Source organism: Pelodiscus sinensis, chromosome 3, assembly GCF_052426305.1.
Source record: "Pelodiscus sinensis isolate ZL-2025 chromosome 3, ASM5242630v1, whole genome shotgun sequence".
Lineage (NCBI taxonomy): Eukaryota > Metazoa > Chordata > Testudines > Trionychidae > Pelodiscus > Pelodiscus sinensis.
In genome coordinates, this window is record NC_143054.1 from 78,156,422 (window position 1) to 78,183,811 (window position 27,390).

Below are 27,390 nucleotides of genomic sequence, written 5' to 3' on the forward strand. Positions count from 1 at the left end.
AAACATTTCCAGAAAAGGGCTTTTGCCTGAACGGGAACGTCAAAGCATTTGTGCAAGAAGCACTGATTTCAGACAGTAGAACATCAGTGCTTTTGCGCAAAATCAAGCGGCCAGTGAAGACAGCTGGCAAGTTTTTGCGCAAAAGCAGCTGCTTTTGCAGAAAAACTTGCCAGTCTAGACGCAGACAAACAGTCGTTTATACTTCTGTAAACTTCTTGGGTTAGTGTTCAGTAGTATCTGATCAGATTAAGGAATGATACTTTAACAAGTGATTTACAACATGTTACATTCCCAGGGTATGTCTAGATTTACTTTCACTTTTGAAAAGATATGCAAATTTGGTGATTTGCATATGTTCTGATCACTTTTTTGAAATTTTTTTTCGAAAAAGCAGGCACTTTAGACACGGTTCTGTTGAACAAAACCCCTTTTTTTCAAAAGAACCTGTAAACCTCAATTTTTGAGGAAGGTTCTTTCGAAAAAAGGGTTTTTTCCCCCAAAAGAACCGTGTCTAAACTGCTTGTTTTTAAAAAAAAAAAAAACTTTTTGCGTATCTTCCGAAAGTGAAAGTAAGTCTAAACATACCTCCAGTTCACAGAGCAATTGTTTCAAGTCGTTATATATACACTGGTGCACGCAAATAATTCTAGGCTTGGCCCACTGCAGCAACACACATTACTGTGGCTCAGTGTTCATATGTTCCTTCCAGGCCTCTCCCAGCCAAACAGCTCCTCACGGGGCTTTTCTCATAACCTTGTGCCCAAAATACAGCACAAAACAGAAGAGCAGTGTAGAAGCAAGATTTCTGACAGCTGGCTGGATTGCAGTTTATGACAGCAGTTAAAGAGAGATTGGCTATCTAGTAAGGATGCCCATGGAATGATGGGATTGAGAAGCCATCATAATGATGCAGTACCTGTCCCCATGAGGTGCAGCAAAGCCCTCCCAAAATACCCTACAGCAAATTGCATAGTCAACTGCTCTCTCTGCCAATGTAAAAAGCTATTATGGATGTGCTCCACTAACACAAGGAGCATAATGTGAACATGAAAGAGAGGTTTAATTACAGCTGTGGCTGTATGGCTACATAACTTGCATCAACAAAACTCTGTAGTGTAGACAAGACACAAGTGTGCAAACTCCACTCTCAAGCAAACAAACATGGAAGACAGCTAGATAGCTGATGGAGGCAATTCCAAGATATAAAAACCATGAAATATGAGATGCGTGAGTCTTTCAAAGAACATGTGACATGAATTTGTTATCAAAACTACATCATATATCCTAATGAACTATGACGTAAGACACAGGCCACAGTGTTCAAAAGCAATTGGTGATATGGATGAGGAGTCTGATTTTCAGAAATTGCAAAGCATCCACCCTTTGGAAATCAGGCCTCTATTCAGGTGTCAAATTGGGCAGTAGTCAATAATTTTGAAAATCTTGGTTTAAAAGCTGTTAAAATATAATTTGTAACTAATAGGCATGGTTTGGAACATTGACAGTAAAAGGTCTTCCCTAAAGGAACAGGAAAATTTAAAGATTTTGAAATTGTGTGAGGATAGCTTCTGGAAACAACAGGAAAAAAATGTGGATAGTACACTACAGGTATTGTTTGCTCAGACAGCAACAGGGTTTCACCTTAAAATATACTTATCCAGCTGCCCTCTGAAGCTTTCAAAGCATCAAAAGGAGACATACAGCAGGAATGGCTTCATGTTACAAAGCCATCTGACCCCTGTATCCCATGAAGGGAATCAAAAATAAAACAGAGTGACACATATCCACCTCTGACGGATACCTGCAGGGTTTGTATCTCTCAGTTAATGAACTGATGGCCTCCTTTGGAAATGCAGGGACAAAAAAGGATTTGTGAAGAATTGTTTCTAATCTCAAACAGACGAGAGCTCAGCACAATCACAAAAGCACCATACCAGACCAATATAAAATACCCATGTGTAGAAATTTTCCTATTAAACAGAAAATGGTTATTTTTCTGTAATGGAAATTTCTGTAGGATATGTCACTTTTTGTTTAGTTTAGGTTTTTTCAGTCAACAAGGATGTGCATATACAGTGTTAAACACCGTAGTGCCCTGATCCTGATTGGGGCCTCTGGGCACCACTATTACAAAATATTAAACAGGAAAATAAATGTATTCAGAAACAAAATTGATATACAAACTATCTCAACTTGAAGGTAGAAAAATAGATCTGCCTTTCAACATTTTTCCTAAGATAAGTTACTTTTTTATTCAAAACACCACACAATTATGACAAAATCCTCAGGGCTACATCTTACTCTTACTAATAATCAGATGTAATCTTTTCAAATAGGAAGTAGTTTTCGCTCTTGAAAACATGATGTTTGCATTTATCTGCAAAATACTGCTGCCAGAATCTCTGGATAAAGAACTTCTAGGCAGTCACTTCATTTTCCCCTTGAAATTTCAGAAAAGAATCTATGTATTTTAAATCCTTGCACACCTCCTTGTTTCATTTGCGTGAAACTGACGAGACACCAAAAAAACAAAAACAAAAAAAATTCTACATGAATTTTGTTGCAGGCTTGTGGTACTTTTTTCTATTGTGAAAATGTTGATAATCACAATGAAAAATATAGAGTCCTTGAATACTATGCTGTATCCTTTATAATCATAAAGTGTTATTATATTACAATTTAATAAGCAGATACCCAAGACTTTTGACATTCATCTCAGGATTTACTGAGGTAAACAATGTATACTTAAATATGAAGTCGATGTGTGTATGGTAACATATGTTCTGAATGTTTTCGTTACATATTTGGGAATTTCTCCAGATAGCCTAAGTTTGAAATCAGTAACTGTATGTCCTTTTAAAATAACATTTTAAAAAGAGAGATTAGAGCTGTTGGATATGATCAGGATGCCCTCACTTGTGTATTCACTCTGGCTATGTCTAGATTACAGTCCAGGGAATGCGTCTGCTCTTCCTACATTTTTTGTAGAAGAGCAGATGCGCTCTTTTGGCATGTCTTCCTCGTGCCATGAGAAAGAAGGGCTCTTCATAAGAGGTGGTTTTTCCAAAATTTGGCCCAGTGTAGATGGGCAAAATTTGGCACAGTGTAGATGGGCCAAATTTCGGAAAAGCCTCTTCTGGCAAAACTATCGGAAAAAAGTATGCAAATTGCAGAGCGCAATTTGCGTACCTTTTTCCGATAAAAAGCGGCAGTGTAGATATAGCATGACATGTTAATGTTACTCCAGAAATTGACCTTAGAAAAGTTAAATAATGGAAACTAAACTTACAATTCACATGATTTTTCATTGCCAATCATAAGCTAGGATTTCTTTTGTAACGATACATACATTTCATTATTTTACCAATTGGATGAATTCACTTCCAAATGCATCTCAAGAACTTTCCTTTGCAAGTTAAATTTCTTTTCATGGGTATATTGCCTTTATATACCTCGTCATCTCTAGCCTGATTCTGGCCTGCATATTTATACCTGCCTCTGGAAATTTCCACTACATGCATCTGACGAAGTGGGTCTTTGCCCACGAAAGCTTATGCTCCAACACTTCGGTTAGTCTATAAGGTGCCACAGGACTCCTCGCCGCTTTTGCAGATTCAGACTAACACGGCTACCCCTCTGATACTTGCCTTTATATGGTGTTTCAAAAGTATTTGTGGAGCAACCCAACAAGACAATCAAATTAGAAGGATGAATTATATATAAGCAAACTACAGTAGTTTGACCAGAAGTTGAGAAAAAGACCATTTCTGTTGAACTATTGTATGTCCAGTTTTGATAATGTAGGTTTTTTAAAATAAAACTTATACATTAATCAGTGTGTCACATATATAGATTCATTTGGTTGCTTTAGGACAGGGGTGGGCAATAAATTTTGGTGGGGGGCCATTCCAAGTCTTGGAAAGTGAGCTGCACTTTTCTGTGGAAGAGGTGCAGGGTCTAGGATGGAGGTTGGGTGCAGGAAGGCACACAGGTTTATGGACTGAGGTGCAGGAGGGAATATGAGGTCTGAGAGGGAGTTGTGACCTGGGTCAAGGGATTGGGGTGTAGGGTCAGGGAGTATGGGTGCAAGAGAGGATTCTGGCTTGGGGGAAGGGTTCTAGGAGGAGGTTCAAAGTCTGGGAGGGAACTGTGACCTGGGAAGAGGGGTGCAGAGGGTTTGGATGATGACTTGGGGCAGGAGAATGGGATGCAGAGTCTGGGAGGGTGTTTGGGTGCAGGAGAGGATTCTGGCCTGGGAGAGGGATCTCAGAGAGGGTACAGGGTCTGTGAGTTGTGATCTGGGGAAGGGGGGTGCAGAGGGTTTGGATGGTGACCTGGGGCAGGGGAATGGGGTGTAGGGCATGGGAGGGTGTTTGGGTGCAGGAGAGGATTCTGGCCTGGGGGAGAGGTATTATAGGGAGTACAGGGGCTGGGAGGGAGTTGTGACCTGGGGCAGCGAGTTGGGGTAGAGGAAGTGCAGGGGTGCCAGAGGCAGGCTTTGGCTGGGAGATGCTTACCTAAGTGTCTCCTGGCGGCCAGCAGCCCTGCAGCACCCCCAAGGCAGGGTAGGCTCCCTGCCTGCTGCACTTTAAACTGCAGGCTGCTAACCTCCACCTGGCTCTCGGCTCTGGGAAGAGGAAGAGGCTTGTGCTGCCCCTGTTCTCCAGGCCAATCTCTCAGCTCCTATTGGCTGGCTGTTTCCAGCCAATAGGAGATGAGGATTGGGCTGGGAGCTCACATGAAGCCTTCCCCCTCCCTTCAAAGCAGAGACACACAGAGAGTGCGCTTTAAACAGAAGCAACTGAGGGTCACAGCAGGATGGTCCATGGGCCAGATCCAGTGACTTGGTGGGCTGGATCTAGCCACTGGACCATATTTTACTCAACCCTGATTTAGGAGATGGTAAAGCCAAATGTATCAAATAAATGTCAAAACTCATTGAAAATGTCAATATATCTTAAAATTGTATGTTGTTAGGTAGAAAATTCTGTACATTCATATAATCTCTTTATCAACCATGTGCAAGTTTCAGTTATGTTGAAGTCCTCAAGGGGATTTGACATACTTTATTGTTGAAACAAATGTGACATTAAGGGTATGTCTACACAGCACCCTAAACTCAAAGTAAGATACGCAATTTGCGTGTTTACTGGGATGCCAAAAGAGCGCACCGGTTATTTCGAAAAGTATTTCAAAATAATGGGGGCAGCTTGTGAAGATGCAGGGTAGCTATTTCAGGATACCTCCAATATCCTGAAATAGCCGTATAGTATAGTAGTACTCTTAGATAAATAAATTATAAAGAAAACCTGCACCTTACATTCCTTATCTTTTGGACTACAGAATAAATGCTAGTCATTTTCAGCACTAAATTAAAAGGTTTTTACCATTTTCATAACACTTTATATAGTCCATAAAAGTGCATGTCTAATAGTTAATAGATAGGATGAGGTACCATATAATTATAAAATCCCTGCATTTCTGATATATTCAGTTTGCTAAAATACGTACTAAAATTAAAGGTAAGATGCAGACATTGTGGTATAAGTTCATTATCTTTGGTAAAATGTTCTCATTTTATTGATAGCCATATCTGCGCTGATACCCATTTTGCACATGGTCTGCTATGACTTATGCCAACAGGAAACATTTAAGTGAATTTAAACAGTGTTAGATTATTCAGTACAATCATGACTCTCATCATACATTCTTTTAGGATGTTGGCAGCACATGGGGAAAATGAGTGAATACTACTATCTACTGTGACTTACTATTGCTTTAACACTGTAAAATAACGTATCTAATTCTTGCCATTAGAAAAAAAATTAAAGGAAGGGATCAACATGATTCTGATAACAGTAAATTCTAAAAATCTGAAGTAAAAATATCACATATTTTGTAGTTTAATACAATTGCTAAAATAGAAATTTACACTGGGGCTTAACTGTAATGCAATACTATGACCCATCTAAGTAATAACAAAAGAGGAACTGAGAAAACCTCAACATATCTCAAGATGTCCAAGGGATGGTCAGTATTAAATGATCACTGCCATTACTAACAACAGAAGGCTCAATTCTTTCATACCGGTGACATCATCAGAAATCCTGCTTTGTAACACCATAATAGAGAGGAAAATCAGATTCTGATATTAATGCAGCACTCTCCAAGAACAGATCACAAATTGTGAAGTCACAATGGAGATAGGATGTTCATTATAACTGATCATATTAACAATGTAATCTTGATCATCTGAACCTAAGTTAACCATACAAGATAACATTTTCAGATAGCTTTCAATTACACTAAATCAACTTGGATAATCAAAGGTATTTTCAACATCCCTATGACATTCAAAGACTCCGGGTTGTGCTGTATTCACACAAACATACCAAATCACCATAGCTCATGGACAGGGACCCTGCAGCATTCAATTCCGCTACAGAATCAAACCTTTGTATGTACCTTTTACTTATTAAATATTTGATTTAATATTGGAAAACTTTGGAATCATAATTCTAATGAAGAATAAGGACTTATGTTTTTCTACATTCTTTGTTTCAAGTACTTTTTCTACAAAGAGAGAGACTAATGAGCAACAGCAACATATTTTGCTGGTAAAAAACTTGATTCTGTTTTGTAACTCTACTCTCTGAAGCAGTTCCCAGTGGTCATAGTGAAGTCAATGAAATAACTTACATGAGTAGGGTAAAGGATCAGTTCTCTGGTCTTAACGTAAAAACAGTGTCTAACTGCGTCTCGGTTCTTATAGCAATGGAAATAATACATGGGTAACAGTCAAAAAGGAAATAACATTTGATCCAGTATTGACCTTGTGTTATTTTCATTATCCTAATTTCATCAAGAACAAATAGGGATAGCTGAAATTACTGAAGTAACGGAGTCTAATGTTCCAGTCATTCTCAATGAACATGGCACTTTCAAAAACAAAATTTGCAAGTTAAAAAAAAATTCAGATTTCAAACTCCAAATTATTTAACCTTGATGTCTAAAAAAGGTTTAATGCAAAACTGCCCTTGAAGAGCACAATGATTTTTAAAAAGATTTATTAAAAAAGTGATAAAAATGGAAGATGCAAAAGTGGGGAGAGGAGTAATACATTAATACATGTATTTGCACAAGTGAAAGTCATGCTCTTAATGAGTCATTAAATGACTTCAACACTAATCAGTGATGGTCTTCATCATGTACAAGTGTAGTAAACGACTTCCCACTGTTGCAGTGTCCTTGTATATACAACACACATTAAAGTAACGAATCTTAGGGCCCAATATTCCTAGGGGCTGATCACCCTTAGTTTCCATAGTGAGATCAGACTACCAGTTTAGAACAAAATGTGCTCTCCCCAAATAATTTAGTGGTCAAAGTCTGAAGAATTTGGAGTGTCACTTTTTTGCTTTCTTGGCTTTTTTCAGTATATCACACTTTTTCCTGTTGGGACGCCGACATCTTTCATCAATGCTTGGTATACATTCATAATGCCACACTTCTTCCATTTTTTCCACAGGGTAAACAGCTTCAACATAATGACGGATCAATCTGAGTCTGATGGGATCAAGTTGCTTCTTGTTACAAGCACCTGAATGGTTATATTGCAGTCTGAGATTCTCTGGAGTAAAGAGCTCTGGAAAAAGTCTTACTAGAAGCCTAGCAGCAAAGTTTCCCACAGAAAGGCTCTGCTGTACTATCTCTCTTACCTCTTTATCAGATAGCATGTACATAGAAGGCACAGGGAAGTCTGGAGAAGGAACGACAAGTTCATCAAGTGGTATCTTGCAAAAATCTTTGCTGCTTCTTTCTGGGGGCAGTGGTGGCCCTTCAAACTCTTCTCTGAATCTTTCTGGGTTTATTGCATAGGTAAGAAACTCTCTCCTCTCAGGACCCGGCACATGAACTTTCCGCTGCTGTTGGTATGTGCGTCTCTGCTCGGTGTCCCTGCGTCGACATCTCTCATCAAGCTTCCCAACAAATTCCAACGTCCATACTCTATCATTCTTCGCTCTTGGGTACAATATTTGCACATAGTGTCGAATTAATTTAATCCTGGTTGGATCAAGTTGTTTCTTGCCAAGAGATCCACTACAATTGTATTGCTTCCTTAAATTTTCATTAGTAAACAGTTCAGGAAATAAGTGAACAAGCAATCGAGAGGCAAAGTTTCCTATGGACAGACTACTTTCATATATATTTTTAATTTGTTCCTTGTTCAAAAGGTAATCTGGGATAGGAACATCAAAATCAGGAGTGGGAATGTCAAGTTTATCAAAGTCTATGGGCACAAGCCAAATCTTTTTTGACCTTCTTCCTGGCCTTTCATATTCAAAGCTGTCTTCCACTTTTATGATAGATACATCATCAGGTAAACTAGAAGAATCATAGTCATCTCTCATCTGTTCACAATCACTCCCATCCATGTATATACTTTCAAGTTCATCATTTATTCGCTGGGCACACTGCTGCAACCAGGCCTCCTCTTCCTGCACATCAGGAAAGTAAATTTCTGTATACCTTCGAATTATCTGAAGTCGATGAGGATCCAGCTCTTGCTTCCCAGAATCTCCATAGCAGTTATATCTTTCAGCCAAGTTCCTGTGATCGAAGAGCTCGGGAAACAATCTGTGCAACAAAAACACAGAAAATTCCCCAGGAGATGATGCTTCATCTAAAAATTCATTGAGATCCTGAGCATCCAGAACATAATCTGAGGTTGTGGGGTTATCTCTGTCCAGAGACAAAGCTTCCTCCTGCTCTTTATCCTCAATGAAATGAGAAGACTCTACCTGTTCGGCCTCATAAAAACTGGATGACTGCACACTTTGCTGACTGTTTTCCATTTCTCTTTGTGCCCAAAATCTACTGAAAAAGTCATTAACTTGGGGCAAACACTCCACTTGCCACACAGCATTGTTCTTCACAGAAGGATAACAAACTTCCACATAGTTTCGGATAAGCTGCAGATGAAGTGATTCAAGTTTCTTTTTGTTAAGAAAGCCGCATGTGCTGCAGCTCCTGTTGAACTCATCATCACTGAAGAGCTCTGGGAAAAGCTGAACTAGTAACCGACAAGCCAAATCTCCACCTGAACTGCTCTGATCCATGATCTGTTTAAGTTCTGCAGCCGTCAGCTGGTACTCTGGGGGTGGCCTGAACTCTGCTACAGACTCTGTTGGGCTGACATGCTTTTTAATTCTGCTGACCTCAAGAGACAACAGGTCAACCTTGCTGTGAAGCTGAGTCATATTGGAATTCAGGGTGTTTAGGGTGTAAAACATTTTCTGTATCAAAGAATATATGTTTGGATCAGAATCTGCAGTGGAAGCTGTTAAAGCAATAGCAGCACCAGAGTCCCTTTTGCGTTGATCGCTCAAACTCCGCAGATGGGAGGGGCTGCTTGGATTAACCTTTTCAAACAGTTCATAAGAAGAAAATTGCTCTGCCCCTGGTGTGTTCTTCTTTTCTGTAATTTTGTGTGAGATGCCATACAGAGGTTTCTTGTAGGATGAAGTGGTTATGTCATTGAAGGGTTCTTCTTCACACAGCCATGTTATACTGGGATTCTTGTTCTTGTTAGGCTGTTCTATGTTTACCTGAGTGGGTGACCCAGTATCTCGATTCTTCATGTTTGAAATGACGCCCTATGAATGAATAAGCATTGTATTAGTAAGACAGTTTGCTTTAAAAAATAGCTATACATTTGTGCTCCACAGACAGGCACTGTTAAATATGCACTGCCTAATTTTCATCCGTGAATCCAACTCTGTTACAGAAATCAAATTCATAAATGTACTGAAGGAAAACAGTCACCAAACATGCTTTACAGGGAAATATTGTTCTACTTCCTTGATCTTGACCTGTTATCAGATAACTGTACAATTATAATACTTAGCATTTTTACCCAGAGAGCTTTAAATGTTTTACCAATTTAAATATAATTACCTCCCACTTTATGTGTGGCAGAAAGATTGAATGGCAGTATGGAAGTGACAGAGCCAAGAACAAAATTCAGATTTGTCTATCTCCTAATTCTGTGACCTAGCCAATCCTCCCCCAACTATATTTTCATGTTTCATTACTCTCTCTATACCAACTAAGGAGGACACCGTGGTCCAACAACCTAGACACAGATATATTTAATTTTTTTCTCCTTTTCATCTTAAAATTTATTCAAGTATTTAAATCCTCCCCACCTCTAGTGGTCCAATTCAGGGACAATTCTATTATACTAACCCAATTTAAAAAACAATACAATTAGTAAAAAGGCCTTTTAAAAATGAAAATGGAATGATCCGTTTCTGAAAGGGTTATAGACATTATAATCATTGAATTCCTCATGGTGCTAAATTAGCTCGCAGTGAACTCTTAAAAATAATTTACAGCATGAGTTCTTAAGCACTGCATTTCCTAACTGTTTCTCATTGTTTGAGTTCTGAAGCAAATGTTTTCATTTATTCACTGTAAATATTTAGCTCATCATTTATTTATTTTTGCAAGCACATGGATATTGTGAATAACTCCTAGATAATTAAGTAGATGAACAACAACAAAGAATTACAATACACAGAACTCAAAAACATGTGAGAACACACAAACACATTTTGAATCTGACCATATTGATTTTCCCAGCTTGCTATACAGAATATTAATTAGACAAAAACACAAAAAACATGCATTCTAATATTAAAAAGCAATGAAATACAGACTTAAGGGCTGAGGTTAAAAGGGAATGAGCTACTATTACACCCATTCTATGATCAGGTCCTTAAATTATTCATTGTTTCTGAAAAACAATAGTTTAAAAAAATGGCAGCATCTTCTTACTCTGCCAATCTGTTTGCCATGTGTATTCAAACTCATATCTGCTTATCTTAATGACAAAAGTGAATTTATTCTACTTTTTAGTCCTATAAACAATGCAGAGTCCAAACAGATAAGGGAGCTCAAGCTGGGTTCTATTCTAGCTCACCAGAATAAGGTAAATTCTAATTGCAGCTCCACTTCTTGCCCATTTACACAAGTGTAACCCAACTGAAGACATACTGTGTCTTTATGAGCATAATGAAGACCATGATATTGCACAGATGATAAATGAGGGATGTGCTGAATCCTTATTGCCGGGATGGTACTTGGGAAGCTTGATTTTCAGATCCCAGTTGATTGTGCAGTAGGGTTGCCGACTCTCCTGACTGGATACTATTGCTGCAAATGGCGTCTGGTCAGGACAACTGGCAACCTTATTCTACAGGGATAGCAATTAGAAACATTCTTCTCCAGTTTTACTTGTAAACAAAGTACATTTGAGATGGAATTAATGAGACATGATAAACATGGAGCAACCTCAAAACACTGCTTTCACAGAATCACTTTTCATAGAAGTACTCCTGATAAGTGGGAAGATGTACCCTAAGAAAAGCATCTGTTATAGGATTCAGTAATACTAAAGCACAATAGACAGAATTAAGAACAGGAATCTCTAGCTTTTGTTTAAAAAAAAATCAGCATTATAAAGGTATTTGAACACATGGTGAAATATGCTCTTACGTGGTAACCTTGTATCTTCAGGTTTAATAATCCTCATAAAAAGAGCACCCACCATTTGGCACCATCTTTGTTAGAAGGCTTGTTATGATAACCAACTCATTTGTTAGTCCTTTTCAGGTTTTACTATAAGTTTTTTTCTGTTTAATTAAGCAATAAAACATGATAATCTAAGGGTAGTCCTGATTAATGCTCAGTTTGAAGTGAAGATGCAGGAACACCACAGTACCTGGGAAGTGTATTAATCAGCATGGAGTGATCATCTAAATTGCCTTATTGCACTTCTAAAACAAACACATAAAAGTTAACATTCTTAGGGATGGAAGGGGCCCTTTGGAAAAAAAGAAGTGCTTACGCTGAGAATTATGGCAGATCTCTGTATGTTGTAAGGGCAGCAGAACTTCTGCCCTTTCACTAATGCAGCTCACGATGTTTGGATCTGGTTGTGATAGGAATTTGCAGATCTGCATTTCAGAAACACACGGTCAGTGTTCAGCTAACAGCTAGTGCCACATCTGGGGCTAGATTTAAGCATTTTCTGTTAATTTGGGATACTGTGTTTTGCCTTTAAAACATTCTCCTTACCCCCAGTAATAATCCTGGCACTATACAGATTATATTGCCAGCTGGGTTTACCATCATCTGAAACATACATAGAGTATTTTTGGCAAAATTTCAGAATAATCTATTGTGGAACATTCTTTTGTATTGTCCATAAGGACCTTGGACTTTTAAGCATGTATGTAATTCAGATAATGCTATACACAGTTAAAAAGATTATCAGTACTACTAAAAATTAAAAGACAGATTGTTTTGTACAAGTTAGAGGCACATAATATCATGCTGCCTACATGGTCAAAGAAAGCTACCTGTATTACATATTGTTGCTGAGTTTTTATGAAATGTAGCGTTTTGCTATTGTGAAATAATCTTGCACATTATATCTGAGGACCATAGGTGCAGATTTTAAAAAGCATATAGGTTTTCTTCCATTCAGCATTGCAAGTTTTAAGGCCCATTTTCAAAAGTGGCTCAAGCATTTATGAGCCCAAATTTCACTAATATACTCAAAGCATTTAACAGTTTGACTTTAGCCTCCCATGGGTTCTGTTAGAACTTCAGACTAAGATTGTGGCTGGTTATTTATTCTAAACATGCTGATTCAGCACTAGTCAATTGAGAATAAATTTTAAAAATAACTAATAGTTCTGCAGCATCTTAGGAACTAACAAAAAATGTAAATGGTATCATGAGCTTTCGTGGGCACAACCCATTAACTGAGTCAGTTTCTGGCCTCATTGTCAATCCAAGGCTATCAACTTCAAATAACTTATGGATCTACACTGGTTTCACTGATATCAGAATCTCTCCCACTGTACATAAATCTGGAAATATTACAACCCTTGTCTGACAGTTAGGTTCACCCATGGGATTTGACTACAGGACTGAGGCCTAAATTTCTAATGAAAATATTTAAAAAAACCTTTATTCTAAGGACATGAGAGGAGGGCTATGAACACAATCAGATTTAGTCTCAGAGGAGTAGCCATGTTAGATTGTTACTTTAAAAAACATGAGTAGTCCTGTAGCACCCTAGAGAATATATATATATATATAGCATCATGAGATTTCGTGGGCAAAACCCACTTCCTCAGATGAGCAGAGTCATGATACTACATATATATGTCAGTCTCTAAGGTGCTAAGGACTACTCATTTTTAATCAGATTTAGTTAAGCCAAACCAGTTTGAGAATTCCATATGTATATGCATTATTAGAAACAAATAATTGCTTCAGTTAAAAAAGTCATGGTTAAAATCATACTGTAAAATGAAATACTTCACACATTTAAAAATATCCAGATAAGAAGTGTGGGTAAACAAGACAAAGATTTCTTACTGTAAATAAATTAATTGCTTGTATGAATTTATTAAAAAAAGAGCTGTGCTATGCTTATGCCAGAAGTAAATTTAGCCCATAAAATCTGAACAGTGCCTCATGTATATAACCACATGTAGAAAAATCACCTCTTGGGTAAAGCGTCTTTTCTTCACACTAGGTAGAACCTCTTGTTGGATCCCTGAACCATCACAACCAAGTGAGGTCTGTTTCCGTTTGCTGGAATCCTGTAGACAAGTAACTGAGCCATCCAATGAGTGTTTCTCAGGAGATCTAGATGTCACAGAGCAGTCTAGTGCTTCATCTTCATTTTCTGTTTCTATTTTCACAAGATTATTTTTTATAATTTTAACTAGAAAAAGAGAAGGTTTAGAATGATCAAACACTTTCTCCAGAAATGATATCCTTATAATAATATACTTTGTTTGTTCTTTTGAAACTGTCTTTCGAACATCATAATTATTATTTATCATTGTATCAGGGTGGGCAAAGGGGCCTCCGTGGGCCAGATCTGGCCCACCAAGCCAGTGGATCCAACCCGCAGCTGCCCTGCGACTCCCTCAACCCCAGTCCAATCAAGACCTGGGGATAGAGGAGTGTGTGAAGTCTACCTCCCTCCCCCACCGAGGATGCTCGGCCGCTAGAGAGAAACGCCGACTGTTTTAAAACAGCCTACATTTCTTTCTAGTTGCCGTGTGCCCCCGGAAGGGCAGGAGCCAAGAGACTTCGATTGGCCCGACTGGCCTTGGGGAGACCACTCCCCCACCCCTAGGCCAATCAGGGTTTGTGTGGGGAGGGAGAATCATGAAAAGTCTCCTGGCCCCGCCCCTTCTGATCAAGGCCCTGTCCCTTCTGGGGCAGGCTGGGGCCAATTCATAAATGGCTCTTTTAAAAAAATCCCCTCCCCCCACGCCAATATTATATAACGGGCAGCACCTTGAAGTCTCACTCGGGGGGCACCATTGTGGTAGGAACCGTACAAATATATAGTAATGATAGTTCTTGAATCAAAAAGCTTATATTCTAAGATAAACACATAACAGGTGAGCAGAAGGTACAATAAGCAGGAGAGGGAGATGGATGATGGCTAACAAAATACGTTTTAGTAGCTAAGGTATTTTTCATCTAAACAAAGTTTTTAAAGAACTAGTGTTTTAATCAGACTAGAAAACAAACAAAATATAGCATTTTACCTTCATCATCATCATTGAATTCAGCTGAGTTCATCTTCTAGCCCACTTTAAAAAAAATAAAGACAACATCAGTAATTTTCTAGACAGAGTAAGTGTTACATTTTCAGTCTTTTGTTAAAAAATGTTCAGAAACTTCTTATCTACTCCCATTTGCTGTCCTTGGACAATATTAACAGTCCTTGGTCAATATCCCATCTTCTCCATTTTTATTCACATTATAGCAGGCAGGCAGCTTTTCTTAAGTGTTTCCTGGACAGCTGCAGATCTGCCCAGCAATGTAAATTGAACAGCAAACTACTTGGGATGGCCAGAAAAGAAAGAGGATTTAACACTGAAGAATATTAGTTCAGTAGTTTTAATTTTCTATAGAAGCAGAAATCTTTGTAAAGTGCAAATGAAACTTCACTGTATGTTTTTTTCAATCACTGTATTAAATGGCCACCTGTTTTAAGAGCCAAAGATATGTTCTAGTCCATTATCAAGTTCCATTGTAGGTCAATTTTTGGTGTACGTCACAAGTTTAAAAATGCAACACAAACTATATTATAACTAAAGGTTAGCTTAGATGACATTTTTGGTCTTTCCCTATATGCCATGGCTGTCTGAATAAATTTGCAATAAAATTTGCCACTTTGATGTGGATTGTGGTATTGAAGAACCAGCAACCTACCCCATTTGGTACATTAACAAATGTTTTATAATTGTTAACTGGTGGCTTCCAAACAGCATCAGAATGCTTTTTTACAGGAAAAACAAAACATTTTAACTGTTTCAAAATGATTTAATATTAGTACTCATGGCAAAATTGCCACATTTTCCCCTTTCCCTGAACCTAGCATGACAGGTCATTTGTGAAACTCCAAATTCTGAGCATGTTTCAAAAGAGAGCTTCAGACTCCAGTGAGGACAGATGAACAAGCATCCTCACTCAGCTCTCACTAGCCATACAGAAGTACACATCCATCAACAGTGGCAACCACAATTGGATACCTTTTAAATCAGCCATACATAGTCTAAATTATTCAGATATATGTCTAGCCTCACTGGTTCACTGAACCCAGAGAAATGTATTTGAAATACATAAATACTTCCATAACTGCATGACTTTTCCAGACAGATTTCTTTCTCCAAATCATACCCTTCTTTTGCTAAAACACTGTATAGGTCACCCAAACCCAGAGATTTTCTGGTTAAAACACACTGACCCATGGTTGTGCACACACACACACATTTATGTTCCATGTATATGCCTTAATTCAACAAGTGCATTTTATGCATTTAGGCAAGGGCTATACAATCATATCTGAAAAATCCTGAAAGAACAGTACTGTGGCCTGTGCTCTAGGAGAAAGTTAAACTATACTGAATTTGCTTTAATATCCCATATACAATGACATTCAACTTCCAGGCCAGTAACTATTACATTTCATTTAACTGTAGTAGGTATGGGTTGGGGGAGAGGGGGACACAGCCCACTGACAAAAATATGGGAGCGACCAAGAAGAAGATGAGAACTGAATGTAGTTCATGGAAATTTCGTATATTCTGGAAAGCCCAAGGCCCAACTAGCTAACCAAGCAGACATCCTTACAACAATCACATGCCATATGGAAGTCATAGATTTTTTTAAAGTGTTTTAGGCAGCTCCTTGGGGAAGCACTTGTCAGGGATTGTGCTGATGGAGAGAAGTAGCAAACATGGAGCCAAAACCAGAAAAGAATTGACAGACATAAATATACATAAAGTAAAAAAAGATAATAAAATCAGTGTATGGACTCCTTTTGTATGGTGAGACATGGAATAATATTTTTCTTCCGTCACTTCTGTTCAAACAACAGACAGAACACCTTGGGGAAAGTCTCTCCAACAGGAGACAAGTGGGTTGGAAGCAAGAGTTACATGAGGGCCTGAGAATCACAGTTGGAACTGGGAAGTTAGAGAGAGGGTAAGTAATAGGAACAGTTTCAGAGCCTCTCTTTGACAATTCTGAACCTGATAGCAAGAGGGAAATGGCTAGGGAAAAAGATAAAAACCAACAGAATCAAGGAAAAAATGGTACCAGTAATCAAATTGAGAAATCCATCTCAGAAAGTAAGTGCGCTCCTTGCTGTTTTTCATTGCACTGAGTGTATTGAAGGGGCTGAATGATCGCCTGATCTGTCCTGTTTCAAAATAAAATTAAATCTCTCTCCCTCACCCTTTTGTCTCTAAACTAGTAACTAGTTCTAGAAAAGAACAAACAGATGCAAGGCAGAAACACTAGTGATGAAGTAATTATGTAATGTGGCCTGGGAATTTGGGTTTGTAGCCATGACTACCAGAGTAGGAAACTCAGGGGCATCTACTCCAAGCTACAGTATCTTACTGGGAAAAGGATCAGAGCTGCAGCCTGTGTTCTCGTTTCCCAGGAAACTGGGTTTGGGAGCCTGATAGACCATAGCCATTTTGCATACCAAATACCCACAACAAGAAAACTACACTCTACACTAATGGCCCAATCCTGCTTCTACTAAAATCAACAGTTTTACCTAGACACCAGTGGAATCAGGATTTAGATGAAATTGCTTGTTAAATGTAAAGTGCAATTACCTAACCATTTTGAGTTATTTACCATCCCAAAGACAAAAAGCCTATTTCTTAAACTAGTAAACTTCAATTTGTATGGTTTTTGTTTGAATACATTTTAAACAATAACTTGGTTCAGGCATTGCAAATGTTTGCTGATGGTTAAAACACATTTAATTCTGGGTTTATACATTAGGTGCAATGATTTGTTCTGGAGGACTTTTGTGAATTATTTATGACTATAAATAAGCCTATAATAGAAATACAAAACACAATATTACCCAAAGAATCGACTATCAGCATAAAGAAAATTACTCAGAAAAACAATCAGCTTTCAACTGTGACTGTGAGTTTGCAAGCTGAAAATTAAGCAAGTATGCCCTACTCTTGATTTTTCCTCAAATTCAAACCCAAAAATATTAACGTCACCTGTATTTTTGTTTCTACTGGTGTTCCTAGCTCAAGTTAGCCATCCACAGAAACTCAAAAAGGTGCAAATATTCAGATAGATTCAGTGTTTAAGGAAGAAGGGACAGAGCAGTCTCACCATTTGCAGCAGACTATATGCCCAGGATGAAAGCAGTAAGTCATTGAAAAGGATTTCCTACTGCTTGTAACAGTACCTTGTTTGAAAAGCGTTGCAGCATTTACTTTAATGTAATCAATGCTGAACTCATAAAAAGAACGAAACATTTTACAAATGTTATAGCACGACCACACTTTTACAACTAACATAACACCTCTCTTAGCATAGTGTTGGTGAAGATGTAAAGTAAGTATACTGCTTTGCTCTGTTCCTGAGATGCCGGTGTGTAGGAATTCACATGCAAAGAGAACAACATTCCCTTTTACTAAGTCTTCAAGACTAAGACATTCTTTTCAGAAATCTAAAAATTATGAAGTCTTAGCCATGATAGTAAAAGAAAGTTTCCATTTTTATGACTGAAACAGTCTATAGTCATCTAGGCAGTTTTATCCATTTGTCTAAGGAAAAGAAATTCTTGAATCTGAAGCACTGATATGAATCAGAGCTTTTCAAACTAGTCTGTGAAGCACTTGTACACAGAAATGGTTTGATCTGGGTCTCCTTGCTTCCAGATGCTAAACTGTAGTAAAATAAGTTTCATTTACATTAAGTACCTTCCTGTGTAAAAAATATGTCTCTGTAGTGTAATGCAGCTGATCTATGGGACTAAAATATATTTAGAATTTGCTTTGCTATTTGCTCCCCAAAAGAGAAACTATGCAATCAAGTGGGTCATAAGACAAGTTATTAAGATGTCTATTCTATGAAAAATGTCAGAAATAAGCATAAGTATCAACGTAATGTCAAACTGTTGAGTGTTGCTCATAAAATATTACAGGGGAGCAATAGCAAAGCAAGTTCTGAATGTATTTTAGCCCCATAGCGTAAACTGCATAACAATCAAGAAGACATATTCTCTCTTATTTGGTACTTTCAATTTTATGAAAAAATAAGCCTCTGAACAGAAATTGCTTACACTTATTATTAAAATCATGGAATTTACAGATATAAAAAACCTATTCTTGATGCCTATATATCTGCTTCTCCAATGAGCGTCTTCACACCTTCATCTGTAATTATGCTACACCACTATCTCAAACACTTCCTTCACATTTCCTCATGACCATTTAATATGCAACTATTTAAAGATGCATATATGCAGTTTATCCATCAGGATAGTCAAGCCTAACCTGAATAATCATGTGGTCATACTGTAGCTCCTTACACCAGTGTTTGCTGTCACCATGTGTAAGTACTTCACAGCAATGACCTGTACTGTAAAATGCCTAACGTATTTGAGGGTATTGTAAAACTAGTAATGACAACCATCTGTAAAGTCACATAGAACATGCTCATGCCAATACAAGATCAAAATTGTTTTCTGACATGGAATTAATTCTGTAGGAATTCTTTAGTGTGTGGCAGACCCATACGGGATCTGAGTTTACATATAACAATCATTTATTCTGCCAATTGAAAACATCATCTGTATCCATACTAATATATACAAAACTTCATGTTTCTAGTTTTTTAGAAAATGGTTTGATATTGATGATAATAATCCTTACATCTGACTGCATTGGTTAGCTCAAAAATGCATGTTAAGAACTAGGGATGTAAAACCCTGTTTAATTTGTTAAGTAGTTAAACACAATATTTAACCGGTTAATCAATTAAAGGGGGGACAGAAAAGCCTGGCTGGAGTGGCCCCTATCCATGACAGGCCCCTGCCCACCATCCACTGAAGCTGATATTTACCGGTTAATCTTTCACAACCCTATAATAAGAACATGTTTTTCTTCAATGAAGATCATACCACAAACATTTGAATAATATCATTAGCAGCTGATAAATCCATATTAACTGTAAAAACAATATATAAAAATCCTTGTATTTGTGCCTCTGATGGTCTTATGGTGGTACACTGCTTTGTGCCTGACACTGAAGGCTATCAGAAGTATTATATCTCTGATTTTAGGTTCACTTGCATCTGAAAAAATAAGAGGATCAATCTGTTTAATCAAAGGGTGGGATGTACCAGTATATTTCACTGGTAATAAGGATTACTGAAAAATATTTTTTAAAATTATCCACCTTGTTTTAAGCAGAGAAGGGAGAAAACATTTTCTTTTAAAAGGATCAGATAGAGCACTGGGACCTAATTAATGGTTGGAGTAGCTGATGGCCTAAGGAGATGCCACTGTTTAGATTCCACAGATCTCATATACTGTACTATAGAATTTTTGTTTCCCTCCTTTACTCCCACTTGCTGTTTTATCAGAACATCACAAGAAGAGTGCTGTACTAGGTATTTATTTTATAGGACTGACACCTGGTACACCAGCAAACCAAAATTCTTGTGTAAATATTAATGTTCAGTGAGGGTTAATGTTTATATTGCAGCTGTATGAAAACTTTTGTGTATGTACAAGGACTCTGTTTATTTAGTTTAAATCTGTTGCTTTTCTGCCAAGATTGTATGAATCAGAACATGCACTTAAAATGCAAAACTTCGCTTCATTGGAAGATTAATAATTTCCTTTGATACTTTATCTTACCTTCTGTTTAAAAAGACTGCTAGTTTACCCCCCTCTTCTTCTAGCTATACATAGAAAGCAAAGTTACTGTTACAATTAACCTGCAGATAAATTTCAAATATGGGTTATTCATTAAAGGCCAAGTTCTTCAACTTCTCTAAATAGTTGTGGCTCAGCTGAAGTCAATAAAGAAAGCTGGTCCTCCTAAATGTTAAATTCTTACTCTACTGAAAACAGCCAGAGCTTACGCTGTTGATTTCCATGGAATCTTAGTTTGTCCATAAGCATTTTAATATTTCCTTAAATAAAAACCTACTATGAACAGATCTCTTCTGATCCTGAGTAGTCCTGTGGCACTTTAGAGACTAACAAATATATATTATAGCATCATGAACTTTCGTGAGCAAAACCCACTTCCTCAGATGAGACTGAGTGAGCTCAAGCTCATCTGAGGAAGTGGGTTTTGCTCACGAAAGCTCATGATATTTATATATATTTTTGTTAAGTCTCTAACATACCACAAGACTATTTGTTGTTGTTAAAGTTTCAGACTAATATGGCTATACCCCTTTAAGACTTCTGATTTTGAGAATTTCAATTCCTATAAACCAGTGTTTCCCAAAGTGGTCCACAAAACCACTAAGAGAAACCTGCTAACTGGCTGCACTGGCTCCTATTGTCTCTGTTTGCAGACAAGGGGAGCCGTGGGAAGCATCATGGGCTGGCTCCCCTTGGGCTGTAAATGGTGAAACAGAGCCAACAGGAGCTGTAAAGCTCTGTGGTCGCGGTGCCAGTAAGTAAACAAACTGACACAACCAGTTAACAGTTTTCTCGAAGTGGTTTTGTGGACCACTTTGAGAAACACAGCTATAAACATTCCTCTACTGTTGGAAACTCGAAACAAAACAGCATTGCAATTGTCTGCGTGACACCCAACATAATAATTTGACTGCAAAGGGTTATTGTCAGCATATTACACTTCTTGATGAAATGTCTTTATTTGTTAATGTTATAAATTAAAATGATTATATCAAAAGGAAACAAAAGAAATCCAGTCTATTTGCTTTGTACATTTGACAGCACTTTGTATATAGTCAGTTTCCCCTGAAGTTGTGTTGGTCTTTTTTGGTGGTGGAGAACATCCCCTCCTATGTTGGGAAATGTTATTGTAAAATTACTTAACAAGGGAAGGGATTTCAAGGGCAGGTCTGGCACCTGAAGCTACTAGTTTTATTAAAGATGAATGTAAAGATTTTTAGTTGAAACAAATGTGAAATAAATCAGTATAGCTTCACTGCCAAAGCTGAGCAAACTGTAAACAACATAAAAGTACGCAAAAACAGATGTTTACAGTTCCATCACTCTTAATAATAAAACTGCTGTTAATAATCCAATGCTGGATTATTCTGAACATCTAAAAGTACTAAAAATTAAACATCTTGAACAACATATTGCATATTACAAACTTATTTCAATATTATAACATTAAGCTCATTATAAATGCTTTTAATTCACAGCCTCTTTTGTCTTTAAAACTTAGGAGACAAAAATCAAAAGTGTTACCCTCATGGACAAAAAGTGTCCTAATATTTTATGCAGATTAAAAGCCTCCTTTGCTCTCCTGTGGTATATGGCAGCCTCACTGCTCCAAAGAAGCTTGTCTCTAATGGTGGCATCTTGCCAATAGGACTTATAGGGTATGCTCTCAATTTGTTTTTATTTTTAGTTACATCTACAGATGAAGTTAAAAAAAAGTTGGTCTCTCAAACAGTGAAATTTTTCCCACAAGTCGCTCTTAAGCTATAACGGTCATTGCTTGTTCCTAAAATGTTGTCAAATGACAACTTCATCTTCTAGTGCTTAGACATATTTATGTTTGGCAACATGTTAACCACAATTTGGCTTTTCACTTAAGTGGTCTTTTTCTGAGAAAAGCAGCAAGTTTTTTAGACAATGTCTCTCCAATTTTATTCAAATCTCTCTCTCTCAAACCTCAGTGTTCCTGCTTCCTTGAAAAAAGGACCTGTGGTAGCTTCTTCAAACTATATTTAACTGTTGGTTTGTACCCACTTGACTTGCCTTCACTATCAAAATGACCTGTTGCTGACATGAGGTAAACAGGTGGGGCAGTTCTCAACATAGTTTAATTAGGTAAGAACAAATGATTTTCAGCACCACATTTGAACAGAATAACTGACCCTTTGGGCACTACCTGCATCAGAAAGTCTCCAAAAATGTACTGGGCATTTTACTCTACTTTAAAAAAATCTTGGTTTAAATGTTTAAAACCAAGATATTTGTGTAATATATATATGAAAAAAATATACATGTACATTGCACAACAGCTATTTGTTAGCACATATTTACTCAGGCAAATTAAGAATCAACTGTCCAGACTCAGCAGGTAGGCCAGGCACTAACTAGGTGGATGCATGCAGAAGAAAGGGAAAAAAATAAATCATTTCCTCCAGTCCTTATTTCTTCACCACAAAAGAATTAGAGGGGAGAAGAAGAGGGTGATCCATGCAGTAGCCGATCCTGAATTGGACCTTTTAAAATAATTACCAGAAATCCCCAACTATTTTTATCTTGTTAAATGTAGCTGTTTAATTTATTGCAGGCACTACCTTAGAAATGGGTCCTGAGCTGAAAAACTAGCAATCCTGGTCGATACTTAACATCTATATTTACATAAACTCCACACTGAGGGGTGTAAAAAAAGCCACACATCCCAGCCTACCTACAGCACCCTAACCCTCATGCAGAGGCAGCAAAATCAGTGGAATAACTTTCCTGTCAGGGACACAGCTACCATCGGTCTGGGATGGGAGCTCCTAGAACGACAGAAAAGCCCTTCCATCGCTATAGGCTGCATCCACACCGGGGGGCTTTGCTGGCACATGCGCCGCAGCGCGAAATCGGGATTGAGCCTCCGCTGTAGTTGGGCTGCGCCTTAATTGCATCCGCAGGTCCCCATAGGGAGCAGCACCGGGCACACCGCACGGGCTGGCAGCTCGGATCACCGGTGCCCGGCGGTGGGACTTGTGCTGCCTTGGAGCTGGGCGGGGATCGGGGCCCATCGCTCCCTGCGGACTAGGCAGGCGGAGGCGGCGGCGGGGGAGCCGAGGCCGGGCTCAGGGGCGCGAGGCTGGAAGGGGTTGGCCCCGTGGAAGCGGGAGAGGCCGGCGCGGCTAGTGGCAGGGACGAGGCCGGGCAGCCAGGCGGGCGGAACGGCGGGAGCTGGCGGCGGCGGAGCGGGAAGAGGCTGAGCGAGCCGAGACGGGGCGGCGGGGGCGCGGTACCTGCAGGGGCAGCCCCGAGCGACCGGCCTGGGGAGCCAGCTCCCTACCCGCGCCCATGGGGGGGGGACCGGCCCGCGCGGGGCTCCCCAGGGAAGTAGGTTCCTCGGGGCTTCACTTCCCGCCACGTGCGCCCCGCGCCGCCCCGCGAGGCGGGCTGAGGGGGAAGCCCCGCCCCGGGGCGGAGGCTACGGCAGCCCCGTTCGTTTCCCCCCCCCACCCCCTCCCTCCGCGCACGCGACGGTAAAAACCCACGAGCCCAGCGCGCGCGGCGCTGCAGCGGCGGCTTCCGGTGCGACCGCTGCCCGGGCGGATCTATGTGGCCGGTGGAGGTGGGGTGACGGCGTGACCGTTCCACTCCCCTCCCCCCCTCACGCGCTGGGGAGATGGAGTTGCCCAGGCCCGCGCGCGCGCGCCCTGATCACTGCCACGAGCCGCCGCGCCATACCCATGTCCCGAGCAGCCAACAAAGAGCCGGGGGGAGGGGCGGCCGGGACCCGAGCGGGGGGCCAAGCCCGGGGTCGCCCGCACTGCGGTGCGGGGGCCGGCCGGGGCCACTCACCTGGGGTCGCGGCGGGAGCGGCGGCGCGTTGGTGCCCGGGTTCCCCCCGCTCTTTGTGTGCGAGGGTCCGCGCGCTGCGCTCTCGCGTGACGTGACGGGACCGTGTGTCATTTCCGCACAAGGACACAGCGCCCCGAGCCGCGGCCAGCGCCGCCCGCGCCCACTGGGGACCCCGCCCCTCCCCCCGCGCGCGGGCTCGGGCCCCGGGCGGCACCGCCCGTGGAAAGGCGCCTTCGGCCCCGGGGAGCTGCCGATCCCGCCCCCCTGCGCCCTGCAGCCGCGTGCGGCGCCGGGCCCCAACCGCCTCCCTCGCCCCCACCCCGCCCCTCGCCCCGCAAGGCTGGGAGCCGCCGCCTCGGGGACAGACCCCGGCCCCTGGGCTGCAAGGAGCCGGCCGGCGAGCCCCAGCGCCGAGTGTTACCGTGGGTAGGGAGCCGGGCGGGGCGAGCAGGGGCGCTAGTGGGCAGCTGTGGCCACAGGCGGCGGGGTGGGCGCCTGGCTGCTCGCTCTCAGCCCCACGCCACTTGGCCTGTGGGAACGGCATGAAAACCGGCTCGCGCCTCTCCGGCCAAATCGCACCTCCCCCCCTTCCCCGAGCGGGCATCTTGGTAACGAGTTTCCCCAACACATCGGCTCCCCCCCCCCCTTCACAAGTGACTCGTGCAACCCGCGCTCTGCTGCCTGTTCGTCTAACACGCAGCAGCACCGCAGGGGAGCAGCGAGAGGCCTCCTTTGTTAGGTGCAGCAGCACAAAGCCTGGGCCGCTGCAGTCACTACCCTCATTTACAGTTAAAACTCTTAACAAGGATTTGTGACCTGGTGGGGCCTCTACATTTTAAAGGAGGTGGCATTTTTTTCTGGGGGTAAACGGTGAAAATAAGAAATGGATTGACTCAATTTAAACACAGAAGCCCGGTTTTCCTCTATACGTAAAACACAACCTCTGAAACCCGTTCGGAGAATAGGAAAATGTATTTGGCTCCTTTACAGTACTCAAAAATCATGGTCACGTTCATCCCTCGGTATTTTAAGAATGGGAAAGGATGTAATTATTTGATCTAAAACAGGTGCTTAAAATATTTGTCAAGTAATTATGATAAACATCCAAATCCAATTATGATTGTTTGAATAATCCATTAGGAAAACATGAACAGATTCATATAGGGCTGCATGGACTCTGACATTTGTACGGAATGTATTATAGACACAACCGAAGCAGTCAAATATTATCTCTGTGAGCTTTGGTGAAGTTGTCAAGAAAGGACAACAGTGGCTTAAAAAAACCCACCAGTTTTAACTGCGCCTTGAAATTATATAAAAGCTACACTCAGTATGTCTCACTTCCATGGAGAACCTCAGAGTACAAGTATTTGCTGAATTTCCTAATACCAGTTTAGAAAGGCTATTCATGTAGTTTAACTTCAGAGCATGCAATTTCATTTTAAAACACTTGATTATGTAAAAATATTTACATTTATTCATATATCAAATACTATTTGATTCACTTTCAAACTGAACGGTTTAGCAGTTTTAGCAGCTTCAGCTTTGGTCAGAAGGGGGCTGCAATGCCTTGCAGTTTGGTACCATTTGTATGTAAAGTACTCATGTATATTATAACTTTTCCCAAACTTAACTACATGTTACCAGGAACCCTAACTTTTTTTTAAAGTATTGACAAAAGAGACTTTTGCATTATCTTAGAACAGATGACTCCAGCAATTCTTACTGTTCCTTGCTAGAGAGAGGAAGGAGATAGCAATTGATTTTCCACGGTACAAAATTTGCAGAAATATTTTCATTTAATGTGTGTAAAATGTAAATTGCCAGCCCTGCAGAACTGTTGACTAATTGAAGTGGATGGAAAGGACTGTCTCTGTGAAATGTCTCCCACTATTTAGTAACCTTTTGAAATTAATAGAGAGATCAAGCCTGACATCTTTTATGTGTTTTCTTTAGATAGGCTAGGGCCTTAGGCCCTGTTTATAGGAGAAGGAGGTGTTTTTAATAGGATTTTCCTTTTACTTGAGAATAAAGTATTTTATCTTATGAAGTCATCATATGTTTTCCCCTTTTTCCAAAGAGCAGGAACAGTGATACCACCAGTGTTATTTTATAATACACATAAAACCACAGCAATAGGCAATCATTTCTGGTCAAGCAAAATTAAAGGCTGCAAAATAGAAAATGACAAAGTACAAGGAATGGACAGCTGGTCAGTAAAATCACAGGTAAATTCCTTGAACTCAGCAACACTCAGACTCTGTAGTTAAAATTACATTGTTTGTAAGCTAGTGTAGAGAAACGTCAACATAATAAACCGTTTCATTTTCTCAAAAACCCAAATCCTCTGCAAGTCAAACTACTCAGAACTGACAATCACTATAATATTTTATTTTAGAATTAAGACTATTATGTTTAGTTTTCAAAAACAGTCACATGCTAAGCAGTGGATCTAAGAGGTAAAAGCGTTACTATAAATATTGTTCCTCTTACGGATATATTCAAATTTTTTAAGTCTTAAAGCAACAGATTTTGGGGCTTGCTTGTAAAGTAGTTCTCTGAGATTTTTTTCCTGCAATTGCACACGTCTGCCAAAATCTCTCGAAACGCAAGCTGCTGGCAGATTTACAGTGACAGATTCTATGAATAATCACAGCAGATAATAAAGACGGGGGAAAGCAATGAAACCCTTTGTGTTAACTATTTTACAGGCGACTGTTTATAGAAGCCTTCAAGGCACAGATTACCTGTGAGCTCCTCTGATAAATCACTAGAATGTAAGATATATTATTAACAAGACAAATTCCTTCAGTGGACCCAATTCTAAACAATGGTTCAAGATAAAGAGCATTTCCAGAGAACTTTATTTGAGGTCTTATTTTTACTGTATTGCATTATTATCACTATAAACTAGAAGCCAAGTATTGTGTGGTTTACCTTTTTTCAGAACTATATAGTTAAACAAACATGCAATTAAAGGGTTAAATATTTTAACACCTGCCACAGCTGTTAAGCAGTATTGTAGCCTCAATCTGATTTTACTTGAATGCTTTACACAGTGGGATTTTGTACAGGGAAAGAGAAGGGAAAAGCCAGCCAGCGCAATCCCAAACTCAATTTCAAAGCCCTTGAGAAAATACTTGCCAATTTGAACTCCATCACATTTCTACTCTGTAGTGCTGGCCGGAGGCACTGCAGCTACTGTGGGACCCATACCCAGGAGGAGACCTGAAGGGCTTCAGCTAGGAATTCA

General features: G+C 39.9%; 1 protein-coding gene across 5 annotated transcripts; it reads right to left on the reverse strand.

Annotated features, from left to right (window-relative positions):
* Window positions 1-533: 533 nt before the first annotated feature.
* Window positions 534-24,384, reverse strand: BEND3 (BEN domain containing 3). 5 transcript variants are annotated; one of them, XM_075923957.2, is made up of 4 exons: window positions 24,138-24,384; window positions 14,649-14,693; window positions 13,584-13,807; window positions 534-9,656 (listed from the first exon to the last, which is right to left on the reverse strand). In XM_075923957.2, the coding sequence occupies exons 2-4, from the start codon at window positions 14,680-14,682 to the stop codon at window positions 7,407-7,409; spliced, it is 2,508 nt and encodes an 835-aa protein (XP_075780072.2). In that variant the 5' UTR covers window positions 14,683-14,693; window positions 24,138-24,384; the 3' UTR covers window positions 534-7,406. The 5 variants fall into 5 exon arrangements, with proteins under 5 accessions (XP_075780072.2, XP_075780073.2, XP_075780074.2 ...); XM_075923958.2 differs by lacking the exon at window positions 24,138-24,384 and adding an exon at window positions 23,831-23,849; XM_075923959.2 differs by lacking the exon at window positions 24,138-24,384 and adding an exon at window positions 23,579-23,795.
* Between the last annotated feature and the right edge of the window lie 3,006 nt (window positions 24,385-27,390).